This window comes from Chrysochloris asiatica, unplaced genomic scaffold (assembly GCF_000296735.1).
Source record: "Chrysochloris asiatica unplaced genomic scaffold, ChrAsi1.0 scaffold00060, whole genome shotgun sequence".
Lineage (NCBI taxonomy): Eukaryota > Metazoa > Chordata > Mammalia > Afrosoricida > Chrysochloridae > Chrysochloris > Chrysochloris asiatica.
Window position 1 is genome coordinate 5,945,261 of NW_006408578.1, and position 20,268 is coordinate 5,965,528.

The 20,268-nt window shown below is 41.5% G+C and overlaps 1 protein-coding gene across 1 annotated transcript in view; it reads right to left on the bottom strand.

Annotated features, from left to right (window-relative positions):
* HIVEP1 (human immunodeficiency virus type I enhancer binding protein 1) overlaps positions 1–20,268 on the bottom strand; it is a 172,033-nt gene that overhangs the window by 4,094 nt on the left and 147,671 nt on the right. The window contains exon 5 of the mRNA XM_006864120.1: positions 19,936–20,037. Coding sequence (XP_006864182.1) covers positions 19,936–20,037 — 102 coding nt within the window. The remainder of the gene's footprint in view (positions 1–19,935; positions 20,038–20,268) is intronic.

The window sequence follows — 20,268 nt, forward strand, 5'->3', positions numbered from 1 at the left end:
AAGGACCTTAAAGAGGAGTGAAATAGGCACAGGATACTACAAGACAAATAGCACATTCGGGATATTCCTGAAGTATGCTAGTGTCTTCATAACTTCAAGTTGTCGAGAATTTCATTTCATTTGGACCCATAATTGATGCTCATGGAAGCAGCAGTCAAAAGTCAAATGGTGTATTACATTTGGCAAATCTGCTAGAAGACCTCTTTAATGTGTTAAAGAACAAAGACATCACTCTGAAAATTATGGTGAGTCCGACCCAAGCCATGGTATTTCTAATAGTATTGTAAGCATCTGAAAGCTGGACAAATAGAATACACCTTAGAAGGACTGTGAGACTTTGTCTTATATTTTGGACATACAGTCAGGAGGGATCAGTCTCTAGAGAAAGACGTCATGCTTGGTACAGTAGTGGGTCATCTAAAAAGAGGGAAGCCCCCTAAAAGATAGACCGACACAATGCAACAACACAGGATACCAATTGTGAGGATGGCGCAGGGCTGGGCAGTGGTTCATTCTGTTGTACATGAGTTACTATGAGTCGGAGGCAACCTGAAAGCATCAAACAGTAACAACAAAGCCACCAGTCGGATAGCATCCTCAGAACTGAAAAACAAAAACAAAAAACTGGTGCTGTGTTTGAACTGCTGTGGCCATCCATCCATCCATCTCATGAGGGCCTTCCTCTTTCTCACTGACCCTCTACTTTTCTAAGCAGGATGTTCTTCTTTAGAGACTGGTTCCTTTGCATTCTGGTTGTATTTCTTCTAATACAGATTTACTCATTCTCCTGGCAGTCCATGGTATATTTAATATTGTCCACCAACCCCATAATTCAGAGACATCAGTTCCTTGGTCTTCCTTATTGGGTTTCCAGCTTTTACATGTATAAGAGCCAAATGACAATACTTGGGTCAGGAGCACCTCACTCTTCAGAGTCACGTTTTGCTTTTTGATGCTTTAAAGAGGTCTTCTGCAGCAGATTTGCCAAATGTAATCATACATCATTTGATTTCCTGACTGTTAGAAGTACTGACTGTGGGTCCAAGTAAAACGAAGTCCTTGACAACATCAAACTTCCCCGTTTATCATGATATTGCTTATTGGTCCAGTTTTGAGAATGTTTGTTTCATGCTGTGGTGTTTTTCTTTCTGAGGCTTTGATCTTCACCGGGAAATGCTTCAAGTCTTCTTCACTTTCAGCATACAAGGTTGTATCAACTGCATATCAAAGGTTGTTAATGAACCTTCCTCCAATCTTAATGTTCCATTCTTCTCCATAGAGTTCAGCTTCTTGGATTATTTGCTCAGCATTCAGATTGAATATGCATGGTGAAAGGATTCTTGGCCTATGTATAGGTTCTTTATAAGCACAATTAAGTGTTGTGGCATTCTCATTCTTCACATCATTATCCATAATTTGTTATGATCCACACCAGCTGAAAGTCTTTGCACATTAAACACAGGTGAACATCATTCTAGTATTTTCTGCTTTTAGCCAAGATCCACCTGACATCGACAGTGATACCCCTTCTTTCACAGCCTCTTCTGACTCCACCCTGAATTTCTGACCATTTCCTAATGATGTGTTGCTACCACTGGTTTTGTGAATTTTAAGCAAAATGTTACTTGTGTGGTATTAATGATACTGTTTAAGAATTTCCGCATTCTGTTGGATCTCCTTTCTTTGGAATGGGCATGGGTAGGTATCTGTCTTACAAATTTGTTGGCATAGTCATGTGAGAGATTCCAGCATTGCAACCATTTGTTGAAACATCTCAATTGGTATTGTCAATTCCTAGAACCTTGTTTTCTACCAATGCTTTAGGGCAGCTTGGAATTCTTTCAACACCATTGATTGATGATTTGCTACTACTTGTAATTACTGAACACTGGTCAATTCTTTCAGTACCATTGATTCTGTATTCATTCTGTCTTCTTTTGATGCTTCCTGCATTGTTCAACAATTTTATCAAGCTGTTGTTAAGTGCCGTAGAGTTGGTTCTAACTCATAGCAAACCTGTATAGGTATTCTGAGTACTTGCTGGTGAGTTTGAACCACCAACCTTGTGGTTCAAACCTACTTTTCAGTCCAGTACTTTACCCTACAGCGGCAACTCAAGGTGGTCTCTAAGTTCAAGTGGGATATACTCAAATTTGTACTTCAGATCCTGTGGGCTTGCTTCAATTTTCTTTAGCTTCAAGTGGCACTCACCTATGAACCACTGATGGTCTGTTCCCACAGTTGACTGCTGTGGAACAGACTCAGTGACCCTGTATAGTGTTTCCAAGGAGCAGCTGGTGGGTTTGAACCATCAAACTTGTGGTTAGCAATACAGAGCTTCTCCTACAACACCACATCAGGACCCCAAATAGAAGGTCGTCGTTGTTGTTGTGAAGTGCCATTGACTTGGTTCCGACCCATAGCAACCCTGTATGGGGTTTCCGAGGAGCAGCTGGTGAGCTTGAACCGACAACCTTGAAGTTCAAACTGATTTTGCAGTCCAGTGCATTAACCCAACAGCGCCACACCAGGACTCCTTGGACTGGATTTATGAACTCTTTATTTATATATACAAGCATACATAAATACAATATATATAGACAAATACTGTTGCTAAGTGTTGACGAGTCGGTACTGATTCAGAGAGACCCTATATAGGGTTTCGGAGGAGCAGCTGGTAGGTTTGAGCCACTTACCTTGAGGTTCACAGGTCAGTGCTTATCCTATAGCACCAAACCAGGACTCCATGTTGTTGTTGTTGTTATGTGCTGTGGTGTTGTTATGTGCTGTGGAGTCAGTTCTGACTTATAGCGACCCTGTACAGGGTTTCTGAGGCTGTAAATCTTTATGAGAGCAAAAAGCCTCATCTTTCTCCTGCAGAACTGCTGGTAGTTTAGAACTGCTGACCCTGAGGTTAGCAGCCCGATTCGTAACCAATACACTACCAGAGCTCCATACAAATAACTAGAGATGTGTGAGTCAGTAGGTACACATATATGAGTCAGTATACATACATATACTCCCCTAGTTCTACCCACTCACCGCTCCTAGGAACAGTGACAGATTGTGACCATGACAACACTAGTGCCAAGTTCATGGTTTCCTAATCAAGAGAATCAGGGCTCCTTGGTGAAACAGGTAATTCCAGAGCTGGAGCCTTTGGTAGTGTCATAAAGACAGGAACTGCTGAAAAAAAGGGAAAACAGACTGTATTCCAAAAGACCACGGGAGTCAACCTCAAAGGGTTCTCACTCACCATGGCCAGTGGTAAGAGTCTGAGGTGTAAGTAACAATGACAGTATTGGATTATAAGGTGGTGTCAATAAATTCATGGAAAAATGGGATTAAAAGATAATGAAATTTTTCCATGAACTTTTTGAAGCCCCTTTATATAACTCAAAGAATAAAATAAACACCCCTGAGGCCCATGCAGATATAAATAAACTATATTTTTCTTGACAGATAAATCCCAATAAATAAATGTAGAAGGAATGAGGGACAAAGACAGTCAACATTATAACAACACAGGCAAGGTTCAACAATACAGAAATGGGATGTCTGCATAGTCTTGAAACATTTCCTCCAAAATATTTAGTAATTACAGAAGGGAAACTACAAAGGGGAAAATAGCTAAGTTTATGGCAGACAGACCCCCCTTTGCCAAGTGATGAAGGTTCACACACTGTTAAGACATACTGGTAAACATGCACCCCCGATACAAAGCCCCAGGAAAAGCAACCCCCTGTGTTATTCTTCTCATTCATAACTTCCATCTAATCTGAGAACACACACACACTGAGAAACATTCAAAAAAATAATTGAGGGGTACTCCTTAAAAGTATCCAGATCGTGGAAGACAAGACCATTAAGGGACCCATTGTAGGAGAACGGCAAGGCAACTAAATGCAATGTGGCTCGGACCCAGGAACAGGGTGGGGAATAAAAGAATGACAGGGAAGAAAACTGGTGAGATTGAGATAAGTTCCGTGTTTTAGTTAATGACACCAAACCAAGACTACTTTTCTGCTGTTGACAAATGGTCTCTGGTCATCTAAGATGATAACACAAGGGAAAGCTGGGTGAAAAATACGCAGAAACTGTGATTTTTGAAATGGTCGAGTATGATTATAATTATCTGGATAAAGTGTTTTAAAGTGTACATATTGCCAATAGGCCAGGGTCTTAATTGATAATAATGTTCTGTCTCATCCAGATAAACTTTCAATATCTACTGTCCTCATACCCTAAGCCACACTTCTTTCTGATAAACAATAGCAATCAATTTGTATAGTCTATTCCAACACTTCACTGGGCTAATTTAGAAGCACATGAAATTTCTTCCAAATCTACCCTAATCTATTGTTGTTGTTAAATGCTATCGAGTCGGTTCTGACTCATAGCAACCCTGTGTAGGGTTTCCAAGGAATGGCTGGTGAGCTTGAACAGCTGACCTTGCGGTTCAGCGCATAAACCCACAGCACCAACCCATTTAAAATTTTGCCACCTAAAATTGTTCTTGGGTGTGCTGTGGCTCTGTCAGATAAGCACTGGACTGCTAACCACAAGATTAGTGGTTCAAGTCCACCAGCTTGCCCCCTGGGAGAAAACTGAGGCTTTCTGTTCCTGTTCCCACAAGCTAAGAAGCTCTGCACAGGGTCACTATGAGTCAGAACTTACTCAACAGCACTTAACAGCAACAGTGTTCTTCTACTGTATCTATTTTTGCTCTGTCCAACATTTCTTACTGAGTTGTACACAAGATGACTAAATAGATGTCCTGCAGTTCTAGAATCCATAGCATAGGAAAATCTAGCTTGATGTCATGCAACTTGATCATAATTAAAATAAGGACCAATTTAAGGATTTGACTTTTTCTCAGAGTGATTAAAACTAATGAAAAGCATAGTTCATTATTTTTAAGAGATGGGACCACAGCTCACAAGTGTCAGAGTTGATAATCAAATCCCCCCAAATCTGTACAAAACAGTCCACATTCCAATGTCTTATTTTAAAAATCTCACTGTCGAATGAAATGAAAGTAGGTCAAGGGTGAATTAGTGCAGCAGTGAGTGACACCATCTGGCTCTTGTACCCATCATCTTTGTAACTCCCACCAAACAACGTTTTTGGCCCTGATGGGTCTGAGTAAGAGAAAGGGGAAGAAAATGTTGATAGGATTGTAGGATTCAGCTGGGAGTGGTTAAGAGCTCAAGGTGGTTATAAAACCTTGGAACTCTAAATGTCAATAAAATAAGCCAGCTTAGAAGAGGAGTGGGGGACCTCACTACCAACAACAAAAAGCCAGGAGTGGAGTGCATCTCTGGTCCCCAAGATCCCTGTGCACCGAACTCCTAGACCAGGGACAGCAAGCTGTGACAATGGGGGAGGGGCAGATGAGCAGCCTCAGCAGAACCAAGAGCGATGGGCTTCCCAACCCACGGAGCAAGGAAAGTGGAGTGACTTTGGGCTTGCTTGCAGAATGGGGTGCCTCCAGGCACTTAAATGGGGGGACTAAGTTTGCTTACCCACAGCGCTAGAGCCGAGTGCCTTTAGGATGAAGGTTATGGAGTGGTGGTGTGCCCACTGTAACACTGCTGGAGAAGGGCAGAGGCTAGGCCAAGGGCCCCGGAGCCAGTGAGAGAGTCTGTCCTGACTGGAAGAACTGTGCCCTGAACATTCCTGATCCTGAAACTGTACACTGTAAGTTCCCTGATCAACTCCCTAACTGTGAGGATGATGAATGAGTTGTGTGGTCACTGCCGTGCAGGATGGGAACCAGATGCGGACTAGAGAATGTGGTGGGAGGGAGGGTGGGTGATATTAAAAACATATATATAGCCAAAAGGTTAACTTACAAATGTACATGAGTTCAAAATTTATTGCTACATACGCAAAAAACTTCATATAGCTGAATATGGAGAATAGAACATAACAATGCTATCCCAAAAGACTGTAAACTAATAATTGAACTTTAAAAAATTCATATTAAAGGCATGTATTTTAGTCACTACAAATTTAAGAGTAGTTATAAATATGTTTTTCATTAACATATACATTTTAAAAATCCTTGATTCATTTTCTATGCATATAATTTAATATAAATAACAAAAAAAAGAACATTATACAAACTCATACACATACACACGAGGGTAAGTTAAAAAGTAATGCTATAGAACAATAGTCCAGAAAGACAATGTTTTTACATGCTACTTCAGTGAGTAGCAACTAGATTCTTCAAAGCTCATGAGAGGCATCCAAGGTGCAACTAACTATGGGTCAGTCTGGAGGAAAGAAGAGTGAAGAAAATTGAAGATGCTAGAAAACAATGAGTCCAGTGGACTAGCAGGCCACAGGAACATCAGTTCTATGACTCTGAGACCAGAAGAACTAGATGGTGTCCTGCTCTAAAAGAGATCACACAGTAGAAGGTCCTGAACAGATTGGGAGAAAAGTGAAACAATATTCAAAATCATAAAAAAGACCAGGCTTACAGGGCAGATAAAACAGAAGGCAGAAGTCCAAATTACACTCAAAAAACAAGGTTCCAGGAATTAATGGAATACATACTGAAATGTTTCAATTAACTGATGGGATGCTAAAAGCACTCACTCATCTATACCATGAAATTTGGGAGAGAGCTACTTGGCCATCTGACAGGAAGAGATTCATATTTGTGCCCATTCCAAAGACAGGTGATCTAACAGAATGCAGAAGTTAGCAAACATTATCACTGATAATTACATAATAAGATCCACTGAGTAGGTTCTGACTCACAGCAACCCTGTATAGGGTTTCTGAGGAGCAGCTGGTGGATTTGCACTGCTGACCTTGTGGTTTATAGTCCAGTGCTGATCCTACAGTGCCATGCCAGGAGTCCAGTGTAACATGTAAGTAAAATGAATTCAAAAACAGTTGCAGCAGTATATTGACAGCGAACTGCCAGAAATTTGAGCTTGATTTAGGGAAGAGGATGTGAAATGAGAGGTTATCAATTGCTGATGTCAGATGAATCTTGGCCGGAAGCAGAGAACATCAGAAAGATGTTTACTTGTGTTTACTGAGTATGCAAAACCATTCAACTGTGTGGATCACAGCAAACTATGGGTAACACTGCAAAGGATAAGAATTCTAGACTATGCAATTGTGCTTACAAGGAACCTGTCCACAGATCAAATGGCAGAACAAGGAGACACTGCTTGGTTTAAAATCTTTACAAAAAGTGTGCATCAGGGTTGTATCACTTCATCATACTTATTTTATCTGTATGCTGAACAGATAATCCGAGATGCTGGATTATATGAAGGATACAGCATCAGGACTGAAGGGAGGCGCACTGACAACCTGCAATATGCAGATGACACAACCATGCTGCTGGAAGGGAAGAGGACTTGCGATACTTGCTGATGAAGATCAAAGAGTGCTGTTTTTCGGTATGCATTACAACTCAATGAAAAAGAAAACAAAATCCTCACAATATGACCAAAAATTGAAGTTGTCAAGGACTTCACTGGATCTACAATTGACATTCCTGGAAGCAGTAGTCAGGAAATCAAATGGCTTTTGCATTGGGAAAACTGCAAAAAATCTCTTGATTGTATTAAAGAGCAAAGATGTCAGTTTGAGGGCTAACTTGCACCTGACCCAAGCCTCATATGCATGTGAAAGCCTGACAGAATATGGAGGACAGCAGGGGATGCAGCTGAATTATGGTGCCGGGTATTTACAGTAATCATGGGCTGCCAGAAGAACAAACCTGTCTTGAGAGAAGTACAGCCAAAATGCTCTCTAGACATGAGGATGGTGAGGCATCATCTCACATGCTTTGACAAGTTTGTCTGGAGAACTCAATCATAAGAGTAGGACACACGTCATGTTTAGCAGAGGGTTAGCAACACAAAGACTTTCTGTTCTCCTTCCCCCAATGAGAAGGACTGACACAGTGGCTGCAAAAATGGGCTCAAATATTTATCACAACAATCGTGAGGAAGGCGCAGGACTAGGGAAAACTGCCTTCTGTAGTTAGGAGTCGAAACTCACTAAAAAGCACCTAACTGCCAGCCTTCCAGGAAGAATTTCATGCTCTTCTATTGACGCTTTCATGGCAGTTTTGACAGTGAGGGACTCAAGTCATATTTCTTTTAAATGTTCTTTGAGTTTGGGGAACTAAAAGAAGTCTGAAGGAGCAAGACCAGGGCTGTGGGGCGGATGGGGTAAGGGTCTACAATGAAAACCTCCTAAGACAGCTCTTGCTGGGCATCCTTGAAGACTGAGCAGGTGCGGCCTCATGATGAAAAGAAATTCCGGCACAGCTTTCCTGACCTTCTTCTCACCAATGAAGTTTTCAGTTTTCTTAAAACGTTTTCCTACTAAGCTCACATGATCATCGTGTGTCCTTTGAGACACCCCTGTCCATGTTTGGAAAGCCATCAACGAATTGTGGTTTATTAAATATTTTTTAAACGAGGTTGGTTTTCTGGAGTCATGGAAAAAAAGATTAAATGAACTTTTAAGAATCAGTAATACCAAACTAAGCTCACATACCACTGTTCTCTTTGGATTCATGCTAAAGCTAATGAAAGTCATTTTACATTATTTTCTGATGCCCTTTGCCCCTAACTCTACCCCCCAAAGAATATTATTACTGAATTAGAAGTTCTACCTGGTAGCGTAGTGGTTACAAATTGGGCTGTGAGCTGCAAGGTCAGCAGTTTGAAACTACCAGCTGTTCTGCAGGAGAAAGATGAGGCTTTCTGCTCCCATAAAGATTTACAGCCTCGGAAACCCTGTATGGCTATGAGCCGGAACAGACTCCACGGCACATAACCACCACCAACCACCACTGACAGAAATGTCTGAGTCTATTATGGTCAGTGAGTAGGAGATCATGGACTTACTAACTACCCACATGTGACTGTGATGTTTATTTCACAAGTACATGTTAATTAACAAGACAGCAGTCACTAACTGTATTGAATACCTACTTTATCAAGGGTTGGCAAACTACGGTCCAATCAGCTACATCTGATCAACTCCTCCTCTCATGAATAAAGACAAATGGAAGAGAGCCACATGTATTCACTCACATCTGAGAGGCCTTCAGAAAGCTGTGGAAAATTTCCATTATCTTTGAATTCCGTTTTTCTGTGAACTTTCTGAAGCCCCTGAGTAATGTCTCTGGCTGCTTTGGCGCCACAACAGCAGAGCTCAGTAGCCGCCACAGAGACAGAGGACTGAGAAGCACTGAAATATTTAGTATCTGTCCCTGTATGGTACCTATAACTCCAACCTCGTCAACCTCACTTTATTCTAGAAGTTTAGAAATTGGTATGTGGCTGAAGTGTCAAAGCCCAAACATTTAGGAGTCCTGTCTTTATTTCAACAAGATCGACTTTCTTTTTGTACTCCAATTGTACTTTTCTTGGACCATACAATCAGCACACACGATGGTATTCCAGGCGGATAAACCTAGAACTTAATCCTCTGCCTCCAGTAGATTCCAGAACATACAGGATTGAGATTTGCACAGCCAATTAAATAATGGTCCTTTAAAATTCTACTCAAGTTCTAACAACTAGGCACGTTCCCCATTCAATATAAATCAGTTTCCCCCAATATGAAATAAAATTTTACCTATGCAAAAGCTCCTTTAAGCATTCTTCAGTCAATTTTGTGAAGTAAAAGATACACAATGTAGTTATAATTTACTCAAAATTAAATGTTTCAATACATTTATGTCAAACAACTTTCTTCAAGACACAGCCAAACGAACATTATCTTTCTCATCAGCGGAGCAATTGCAACCTGCTCTGGAAGAACGGTACCAACCCAAGGCAACATTAGGGAATTCCTGAACCACAAGGCTCCACTGAAACATCTGAGCAAACCCCTTCCCCACCCCTCCCCAACACACACACACACCATTTCCATTCTTCTGTTGTAGTGGTTTGTCTCTGTTTTTCTCTTGTGTTTGGAAAGACTTTGAAATCTAAATAGACAACAGAAACCTGAAGAACTAATTTTTTTTGAAAAACAGGCAACTGTTGCACTAATGGATTTAAAAAAAAAAAATGAAGACATCATTAAGAACATAAAGAGTTAGAAACTGATGCTTGTTAACTTTTGGGAAGAAAACTACAAGGTTGTTATATCTATGAAAATTGAGAAGGCTAACACTACTTTTATTTTAAAGACAAATTCTAAGACTTATAATCAGTGAAAAAGAAGACCATCCCCAACAAGATGGACTGGTCAAAACAATACCTACAGTCTGTGACTGACCACCACAAGAACAAGCGAGTTGTTCATCCAGGAGCCATCAAGGCAAGCAGTCGGGTCCCCTCAGAGCAAGCCCCCTTCCAAGACTCACACTCAAGGGGAATACACGAGTAAGCATATGGTCCTGCTGGTGACCACGTTGGTCACTGATAAGGGGATGTGGGGGAGAAACAGCCATGATGCTGTCAGCTAAGTCTGACCACGTTCAACAGACCCCTGTTAACCTGGGCTGAGACCTGGTTGGCCAGCAGTATGGCAAAATCTGGGGACTCCTGGGCCCAGGGACAGGGACATGGCCACAGAGGGCTAGAGCGGATTGTGAAGCACCCAGCTGATATGAAGTGAGGGACGATGCACAAGAACACCCATAACTTGTAGATAGTACCCACTTGACCTGCTTCAGTGGCTGGATGATCAGAACTCTACTAGAGAAAGAAAGAAGAGGAAAAATAGTAATCCACTACAATTTGATAAACTTGACCTATACTTATGGATGTAGTAGCTTAAAAGACGGAACGAATCTTTACAGCGAGGATCATTCCCACCCCCCTCGGTACACAGGGTTGATAGGGATGGACAACTTAGACATTGGCTACTCCAAATTAGGGGGCTACAAAGGCAAGAAATGATTGGTTTACAAACTTTAAAGAGGGAGCCTAGTTTCAGAGGGTGCAGGGGAAGGTAGAATCTCCAAAGTGGTTTCTAACCTCTCTGGAGGGGGCTGGTGAAAGAAGATGGGGATAAGACTCTTGTGGTGTAACAGTGAATAATTACTATCAGGACTGATTGTGAGTGTTGCAAATGTAAAAGCAGACATTTAGTAACAAAAGGAGTGGAGTGGTTGATCTTGCTGTCCAGGAGCAGAGAACCCTGGGACCATCAAGAGAGAAGAGTGGAGTTCTGGACCCTATCCAGAGAAGCAGTGATGCTGGAGATGGAGGCAGAGATGATGACGTAGAGAGATGGAGCCGCTGAGGACTCTGGAGTCAGAGAAGGAGAGGGCCTGTGTGCTGGTGGCTAGGGGGGACAGGTTTGTGGGGTATATATACCCTTTGGTTGTTTGAATAGTTGCATATTCCTGAGTGCTTTGGTGTACATCCAAAAAAAAAAGCAACCAGAGGAAATAGAAGCAAATGCTGTTAAATGCATGGAGGGGATTGTAATGATTGCAATGAAACAAGGAGTATAAAGCTGATGCTTTCCCATGTAAACTATCACTCAATTCACAATAAAAACTTAAAAAAAACAACAAAAAAAGATGGACTGACACAATGGCAGCAGTAATGGGCTCAAGCTTAACAATGATTGTGAGGATGCTGTGCTGGGCATAGGGTTGCTATCAGTTGGAGCCAACTTAACGGCACCTAACAACAACAACACAACCTAGTATGGTTTCATGTTATGTGTAAACACTTTTTCTTTAAAATATATGCTTTTCTATAAAAATATCCCAGTGAAAATAAAACACTTTAGAGGTTTATTTACAAAGTCTTCATATTTAGAAAACCCACTAAACTATTTGGAACAGTAAATGTGATCTAGGTTTTAAAGTCCTGTGTGGCACTGTAGGATAAGCACTGGGCTGCTAACTTCAAGGTTGGCAGTTCAAACCCACCAGTTAACCTTGGAAACCCCATACAGGGTCACTATGAGGTGGAACTGAATCGACGCACACAACAATCTAACATCACCTTCTTACAGAAGTCATCTAAGTGCTTGAGCTCCAACAAGAATGATTTTCCAGTTGCATTTTGCCATATTAAGTATTCTCTTATTTGAGGCTGTGAAGATACATATAAACATTCCTTGCACCTCCGTCCAGCATTCTGTTAATGACAACATTCTTTGGATCAAGGTAGGCAAAGCGAATGATGTTAAGTGCTGTCGAGTTGGTTCCGACTCATACCGACCCTGTCTAGGGTTTCCAAGGAGCAGCTGGTGAGCTTGAACCCTTGACCTTGTGGTTCAAATCGACTTTGCAGTCCAGCTCATTAATCCACAGTGCCCTACCAGGACTCCAGCAAATATGATTTTTAAAACAAAAGATAAAAACCAGAAAGTATTCACTAATACCGTAAGAACACCAGGACAAACTTTCCAAGACCACATCATTTTACATGGCATGTGTGTTCTGTGCCTGGAAGAAGATTGACTTTTTATGAGCATAAACTACATCTGCTACATACATATACAATATACTACATCTGCTAATCGGACTCCTGGTGTGGTGCTGTAGGGTCAGCACTGGATTTCCATCCACAAGGTCAGAAGTTCAAACCCATCAGCCTCTCCCTCAGAAACCCTCTACAGTGTCACTAAGAGTTGGAACTGACTTGACAGCACTTAACAACAAAATATTATAATTATACCATAAGGTGCTAGGGTTACATTTTTGCATTTTAATGGCTGACTTTTAAAAAAAAGTTCTTTTTGCTTAGCTCAAAAGTAAGTTTCTCCAGTATCCCTACATTTATTCCGGCTCCTAAAGCCTCATCAGCCAACAGATGGCTGCCTGACCTGCCGATGCTGGTGTCTCCATCCCTGCCACCACGAGTAAGTCAGAAGGCTCCAGCCTGACACCCAGACACCTGACCCATGGATTTGGAACTTGCCAGCCTCCACAGCTGTGTGAGCCATTCATTTCCTTGAAATAACAGGACACTCTGGGATAAGCACTGGACTGCTACCCACAAGGTAGGTGACTTAAAGCCACCAGTCAGTCCTCGAAGCCTTATAATGGGTCGCTATAAGTCAGAACTGACTCCAATGCACATCCGATACATGTCACTGATCTAACTCTTCTCGAGAGCCCAGCCTAAGACACCACCTTTCAGAGCGATGGTGTCACACTACCTGTGATCACTTTCCAGACTTGTTATTGGAGATAAACATGCAGCAAATAGAATCACAGTGTGGTACACTGCGCTTGTTGTTGTTAAAGAGCCACTGAGTTGGTTCTGAATCACAGCGACCCTGTATAGGGTTTCCGAATGATGCTTTGCATCTTTGTGGGAACAAAAGTCTCTCTTCCTCTCATGGAGTGGCTGGCAGAGTCGAATCACAGCCCAGTGCTTATCGTATGAAGCCACCACACTCCCGAAGCATATAAACACTAACATAGTAGCAAGTCAGGTGCTTTGACAGTTAAATCTAGAGGCAAGGTCCATACCATAGTGACACTGGGCCAGAAAAGATGTCACTTCCAGCAGGAAAAACACTGGAAGGATCACATGGGTCCATCTGCAACCTATCCTAAAGGTGGCACACAGGATCAGGCAGTGTTTAGCTCCATTATGTGTGGGTGACCAGGAGTTGGGAACTGACTTGCTAACAGTAATTTAATACATGACATCAATGAAAATTTCAGAAGTAGTCATTACACATCTGTACAAATTACGCACAAGCTGCATGCTATAAGGGAATGCACCCTAGTTCTTATTAAACAATGGATGGTGATGTACAGGTGGAGGAACTTTCTTTATAAAAAGTCTTACCCACCCAGAAAAAAGCTTTTGCTCTGTGGTCAGTTCACAGTGTTGCTGCTGAATGGAACTACCCACTCAACGGAATCAGGTGTCTTTGAAGCATTATCACTAAAATTCCCAGTACAATATAAACAGCAGCAGTGGCTTTTTATTGTAAATACAAAACAAACTCAACAGTGAAAATTCCAAAGTCCTTTTGGTCTCATTTCAAGAAAATTTGAAAATAATCAGGGATAAAAGTCAGATATGCCTGGGCCCAAGAGAGGAACAGAAACCCAGGTGGTGTACTGCGTTAAGTGCCGGGCTGCTAACTGCAAGGCCGGCGTATTTCGTGATGACCCTCCATCCTCATGAGCTGTCCTCTGAAACCTTCGCTTCAACTCCTTACTCCACTTTGTCCACTGCCTTTAGCTTACTCAGCCCCTTCCTCTACAATGAAGAGCAAGTTTCAGAATCTCGTCTGCCTTTCTTTTCCTTCCTATCTTTTAAAATCACCTTTTATTCTTATCATATATGATGTTCCCCCACACCTGGTCTTCAGTCACTAGTGTTCTATGCCTGAAACCTGTTGTACTTTGACTCCTGTGGGCTTGTTCCAAATTTCTTCAGTTTCAACTTGAACTGGCATATGAGCAATTGATAGGTCTGTTCTGCAGTCAGCCCCTGGACTTGCTCTGACTGATGATACTGAGCTACTCCACTGAGAATGAAACTGCCATGAACAACCCCCCTTTCCTATGCTGTCAGTTGCCATTGAGTTGATTCTAATTCACGGCAACCTTATGTGGACGAACAGAACTGCTCCAAGGAGTTCTTCAGGCTGTGACTGTTTGGAACAAACTGCCAAGCCTGTCTTCTGAGGTGCCTCTGGGTGGGTTCGAACTGCCAACCTTTTAACCAGGCATTCCTCTTTCTTCTGTTCACACCTGAATCAGCCTTCAACAGGCCTCTTGGACATCACAAATCCTTCCCTGATTTCAGCCTAGGATGGGCCCTACCTAATATCCTGGGCTCACCAACATTACTGCTATAAACTGTGGATTTCCTAAAGGCAGTTACTGTGGCACCATGGGCAAGTGTGGAAATGCTAAAGAAACAAATGAATTGATGAGAATGAACTTTTCCACTCTGGAACTACTGAAAAGTAGTACAGATCTTTATTCTGAGTGAGGATGAGAAAATGGAATGTCAGGTAACTCAGATCATTTTACAGCTTTCTCATCCAGTGACTAATAAGTAATAAATTCACAAGCAAAAATCACCATCTTGGGGTGATGGTGGAGGGAGGGCACAGTACAGCATAGGGTAGGGGTAAGACACATCATAGTTCGGGTGTTGGGGAGGGCAATACAAGAAGGTGGAGGAGATGGAAGAACAAGATAGATAGGGAGGCAGGTTTTCATGGACTAAATGGGACAGAGGTAAATAGCAATGTATACTCAACCTTGGAACAACAGGGCTCTGTGATACAGGGACCCAGGCATAATCTGAAGAGGGGAAATAATGTTAAGATGCTTGATTGTCTTAAGAATACTGGTTTCCCTTGCCAACTATTGTAAAATGGACACTTGAGTGGAATAGAAAGGAATGTCAGGAAACATGACTAGAGAAAACTTGTAAGCTCGTCTTCAGCCTGTAACTGATTTGAATACCTAAAAAGGAGTGCTAGAACTTGCTGGGTGAAATAGGAGTCTTGCAGAACCTTTGTAGTGTATAGGATCTGTAGTGTATATGGAATCCTGAGCCCCATTCAGAACCTTCTGAGGTGGGACATTCCCACTAGAAAAGACAAGCAGATCAGCCTGGAATGGCTAGAGCAACAGAAGATACATCTTCAAATAAAGATCATCAGGAAAAACCCAAAACAAAAATGGCAGTATGATTGGCTACTACAATAACAAGCAAGTTGTTTGCAGGGGAGCCATCAAAGCAAGCAATCAAATCAGGAAAAACCCTCATCCAAGACTGAAACTAAAAGGGAATACACCAGCAGGCATGTAAGCTTGCTGGCAACCACACTGGTCTACTGGTGAGTTGAAGAGGGCAGGAAAGGCAGCAATGAACATAGGGGCTGAGTTCAACCCCAGTCCATTGAATCCCATTGACCTAGAGATTTGAGAAAGAAGAGGAAGAGCTGGTTGGTCCAAAGTGTGGTGAGACCTGGGGACACCTGAGCCCATGGACAAGGACATAGCCACAGAAGGCTAGAGCTTAGAGTGAAGCATCCAGTTGATATTAAGTGAGGGGACACGCACAAGAACACCCAAACTTGCAGACAGCACCCATTTGATCTAGCCTCGATGGCTTCATAATCAATACTCCACTACAGTAAGATTAAAAAAATTAAAGGAAATGAGTATAAACTGCTACAGTTTGATGAACTTGGACCTATACTTATAGATGTAATAGCTCAAAATACCAAGAGAGAGAAGGAGTCTTCACATCAAGTATATCAATCCTATCCACTGTGTATACAGGGTAGACAGGGATGGGCAACTTAGACATTGGCTACCTAAAATGAGGGGGTGATAAAGGCATGGAGTGACTGGCTTACAAGTTTTCAAGAGGGAATTCAGTTTCAGAGTGTGTGGGGGAAGGCAGAGTCCCCAACTGAATAGTTTTCATCTTATCTAGACAGGTCTGGTGAAAAGAGAGGGGGATAAGATTCTTAATGATTCAACAGTGAGTAACTGTTATCATGACCAATTGTAGCTGTCACAACTATAAAGGTAGAAGTTTTTTATAATAAAAACAGTGGCATAGTTAATCTTACAGTCCAGAAACAGAGGCCCCTAGGACCACCAAGGGAGAAGCGCACAAGCAAAATGCAGGACCCTATCCAGAGAAGCAGTGACACCAGAAATGGAGGCAGAGATGAGGACATGGAGAGAGGGAGCAGCTGACTCATGGAAAGAGAGGGACTGAGTGTTGGCAGCCAGGAGGCAGGCTTGCAGAATGTGCTCTTCAGTGGTGTAAATTATTATAATTTCCTGAATGTTTTTGTATACAGCCCTCCCCCCAAAAAATGGGCAATGGAAGCAAATACTGTTGAATGATGATGCGCAGAGGAGACTGTAATCACTGCAATGAAATGATGGTGTAAAGCCAATGTTTCCCCATGTAAACTATCACTCAGTTCACAATAAAAACTGAAAAAACAAAAAAATCCACCATCTCTTTGAACAATGTAACAGTATATGAGTCTTGATGTGGCGCTGTGGTTAATGCGCTGGACTGCAAAGTTGGGTTGCGCCACAAGATTGGCGGTTCAAGCTCATCAGCCGCTCCTAGGAAACCCTATACAGGGTCACCATGAGCTGGAACTGACTCGACGGCACTTAACAACCACCACTCTATATGTTTGGTGGTGGTGGTTGTGTGCCATTGAGTAGCTTCTGTGTATAGAGTTTCTGAGGCTGACAGCCTCACCTTTCTCCCACAGAGTGTCTGGTTAGCAGCCCTATGTGTAACCACTACACTACTAGGGCTCCTTCTGTATGTATTGTTGTTGATAACTGCCATTGAGACCCAAACCAAACCCTGTACAGGGTTTCCAAGGAGAGGCTGGGGAGTTTGAACAGCTGACCACACCAGGACTCAAACAGAGTGGTACTGTTATGCAAATTTAAAATACAAACAAAACTGTTTACATTGGTGGGGAGGGGAGCTAAGATGACTGGTAACTGTGGGTAAAAAAACACATAGTACCACTTAGATTAAAAAACAAAAAATGTTGACATTCTGTAAAGGATGTGAAGCAAATATGAAAAATACGTTTATAATCATCAACTCTGGTGATTAATACATTAGTTTATATATTAGAAAACTTTGCAATTTTTGTTTTTTTCAATCTCTAATTTTAAACAGAAGGAGCTCTGGTAGCGTAGTGGTTACGAATTGGGCTGTGAACCGCAAGGTCAGCAGTTCTAAACTACCAGCTGTTCTGCAGGAGAAAGATGAGGCTTTCTGCTCTCGTAAAGATTTACAGCCTTGGAAATCCTGTACAGCGTCGCTATGAGTCGGAACCAACTCCACGGTACATAACAACACCACAGCAATTTTAAACAGAAATAGAAAAAAAGAAAAACTGGACTGCTTGTTATAAACAACAAATTTTCCTACATTTAAATCTATATTGCAACCCTGTAACCGAGCAAAATGAGAGGCATTTAAAACATTAGGTCTCTTATATGGATGCCATTGTTGTTGCTGTTAAAGCGCTGTCAGGTCAGTTCTGACTCAAAGCAACCCTGTACCGGGGTTTTGAGAAGTGGCTAGTGACCATGAACTGCTGACACAATGATTCAAACATCAGAATAAAACTGTGCTCCAGACGGTTTCCAATGACTGACTTTCAGAAGTATACAGCCAGACCTTTCTTCTGAGGTGCCTCTGGATAGACCTGAACCATGAACCTATCAATGGCCAAGTATTTAACTGAACTCCACTCCTTTTCTAGTTCGTGGGTAATAAACATTCTTGTTGAAACTATTATACATTTTTCATAGCTTTTTTTCCTTCTGAATGACTTAATGCAACAGTAATAAAGTAAAATAAAAAAGCGGAATCTTTTTACTTAAGTACTGATCGTTAATTTTTTTATGATTACTACGAGCAGAAAATGAACTGAATGAACTGTTTTAATACCAGAAGTGAATTATAGTTCAATTAACTTTATTAAATGTTTCCATGTCTTTAAACAAAGACACAGGCACAAAACAGAATCCCTAAGTAATCTAAATCTCAGATTTTAATATGTTTTCTGGACAAATAAAATTTTAAATATTAGGGTGACAGGCACTTTTAAATCTTGTTACTCCCCTCCCCAGTGACTATCATAGCACTACAGAGTTTATTAAAAGCAAAAAGCAAGCTCCCAGTTTCCTACATTTGTAGTTAGGATGGAACTCTCTTTTCCTCCTATTAAGAATATGTTTCCTCCCCCAAAAGGGTTAAAAGCAGTCTTTCCTTGTGCTTCCAATACTGGCTTATATCAACTGTGCACTTCCGCTGTGAGTCACTGCTCTGACATATTACGATTTACGTTGACATTCTTTTAGTGTGCTACGCCTGTCAGGGGAGAGTCCATGCATTTGATTTTTTTCTGTTTTTAATGACGTCCTCACCATTTTCTTTTTGGAAATGTTTTCTATACCAAAATAATGCACAGCAAGTAAAACACAGTATAGGTAAGCATTTAAATCAGAAAATCTCTTTTTTAAGCAGTAGGGCCCCCTGTCCCTTTTAAAAGGATCTCCTTTGTATATTTCCATTCTCTGGTTAGTCAGAATAAGTAGGTTTATTTTCCCTCAAAACTAGTTAGATATAAATATTTTTTTCTTTGTTCAGTTAATACTGTTAAAAAACAACAAGACCGGTTAACTTTATCAAAATAATAAATGTTTGGGGATAGCAAACACATGCTTCATTCCACAAATACTAACAGAGTAGCTGCCATGCGCAAGGTGCTGTAATATGCGCTGGGGAGGGGGTGGGTAAGTGGGGAGGCAGAGAGCAGTTCTGTCTAAGACTCTCCATGATGAGCATGTCAAACAGGCACGCACATACAAAATAAGGTAGGAAGAGACTGAATCCCTTCAGTCTCTTTTAGAAGAAAATCTAAAATACCAGGGGAGTTCAAAGAAGGGAAAGGTTGCTTCTAGTAACTGGAGTGGGAAGGAGAAATCAGATGGGTCTGAGCTAGGTCTCTAAGGAAAGGGAAGCTGTGAAAGAGTGCAGGTTAGGAAAGGGAGTGAGGGCAGGGGACTAAGGGAGCCAAAGCAGTGCCATGCCACAGGAAATTCAAGAATGTGGGAGGTGGAGGAACAAAAGGGGAAATGAGGAGGAAGCTGGAGGAAGGCCTGAGATTAACAAAGGAGTCCAGTCAAGTGGTTCATGTATTATTTGGTCAGGAAATAGCAACTAGTGCAGGGTTTGAGCAGAGGAGGAATAAGGCGAGCTGCATGCCTCTGGAGATTAAGTTACCATCCGTGGAACAGGTGGACAGGAAGAGATGCTACTGATGGGAAGACTGATGGGAAGTGTAGTGCACAGGAATGACAATAAAGCTAGAAGCATTGGTGGAAATGGCATGAAGAGCATAGATGTAAAAAAGAAAACCAAAAACCTAGTACACCGTTAACAGCATTTATGGAAAACATGGATAAAGCCTTACCTGATTCTTCTGTATCTTGTTCATCTATTAAACCCACTGAGACACCTAAATCCACACATTTCTTGCTATGTGCCTTGGACTTCATGTGTTTTGTCAGATTTCCTTAAGAGAAAAGTATGTTTACTAAGTTTACATAGTATTATTTCATTATTGCATTTGTCAACAATGGCAAATTCCATTCCTACTTCAAGTAAAAACAAAACAAAAAAACAGACTGCAGTTACACAATTCCAATGACTCAAATGCTGAAAAGCAAATACTAACTCTATGTTGTAATAACCTTGTTATTTATTTATAATAATTTATCTTTCAAATTGTCCCTCTCTATTTTGA